The sequence below is a fragment of the Olea europaea genome, unplaced genomic scaffold (genome assembly GCF_002742605.1).
Source record: "Olea europaea var. sylvestris unplaced genomic scaffold, O_europaea_v1 scaffold40170, whole genome shotgun sequence".
Taxonomy (NCBI): Eukaryota; Viridiplantae; Streptophyta; class Magnoliopsida; order Lamiales; family Oleaceae; genus Olea; species Olea europaea.
The window spans coordinates 1-1,054 of NW_019259789.1; the positions used below are offsets into that span (position 1 = coordinate 1).

The window sequence follows — 1,054 nt, forward strand, 5'->3', positions numbered from 1 at the left end:
ATCCAATGCTGGGAAATAACTCACAATAACCACAAATTAAAACAGATATTTTTTGCACAAGATTACAAAAATCCAACTTGTACACCATTGTCATTTTTCACTCTTCCACTAAAGACCTCACATTCTATCTTTATATAGGACACCTTCCTTTTATCAACAAGAGCACCATATAGTTTTCCAAGCTAGCAACAATGGCTTCCATCAATCCTTTCTCGATCGTTTTGATCTTCTCCCTCCTCTTTTTCGTCACGTTCACTCATGGATGTGGCACATGCATACCGGCGACATCCTTCTGCCCTAGGGACACGTTGAAGCTTGGCGCCTGTGTTGATCTCCTCGGACTTGTTAACGTTGTTGTTGGGACCCTGCCATCGGACAAATGTTGTGCTGTTCTAGCAGGGCTGGCTGACTTGGAAGTTGCAGCTTGTCTTTGTACTGCCATTAAGGCTAATGTGCTTGGAATTAACTTGAATGTGCCAGTTGCACTGAGTGTGCTGGTCAGTGCTTGTGGCAATACCATTCCTCCAGGCTTCAAGTGTGCATAGATCAAGATTTCAATTTCAAGCCCTCATTTGGTTGTGTTTTCTTAATCAACTTGGTATGTAGCGTTCGTTACACTGCACGGGGATAGGATTAAAGAGAAAGTTAAGTTAAAATCTTATCCGAAAAGCATTGTTTAGTACTATCTATCAAACGTGTCCTTGGTGTGTGAAGCAAATGTTGTTTTTTCTTTTTTTAGCTGGTGGCATTATTGTGCTTTTTGCTTTATTATGTGTTCTATCCTCAGTTGGAATTGTTATTAATTTCTTTGTAAGATTATGTGTTTGGCCTAAAAAAAAGGCTGGTTTAAAGACTTTTGTCATTGTTATTTGTCACTATTTTTCAATAATTGATGATATCTTTTAATCGTACAGTATTGGACACTATTAAAATAAAAAACAATGCTAAAAAGTATTGTTTATTGTACTATACTTAGTGTCGAATACTATTTCCTTTTGTAGATAACTATTATTTGTTACAATTATATTCAATAATTAATGGCATAAAGCAATTA

General features: G+C 36.6%; 1 protein-coding gene across 1 annotated transcript; it reads left to right on the plus strand.

Moving 5' to 3' along the window:
• Nucleotides 1-129: 129 nt before the first annotated feature.
• LOC111387402 (14 kDa proline-rich protein DC2.15-like) lies at nt 130-875 on the plus strand. The gene has a single exon (XM_023011954.1). The coding sequence runs from the start codon at nt 192-194 to the stop codon at nt 543-545; it is 354 nt and encodes a 117-aa protein (XP_022867722.1). The 5' UTR covers nt 130-191; the 3' UTR covers nt 546-875.
• Nucleotides 876-1,054: the final 179 nt, after the last annotated feature.

Coding starts and splice junctions, on each gene's coding strand:
- LOC111387402 (XM_023011954.1), top strand. CDS start 192: ATGGCTTCCATCAATCCTTTCTCGATCGTTTTGATCTTCTCCCTCCTC.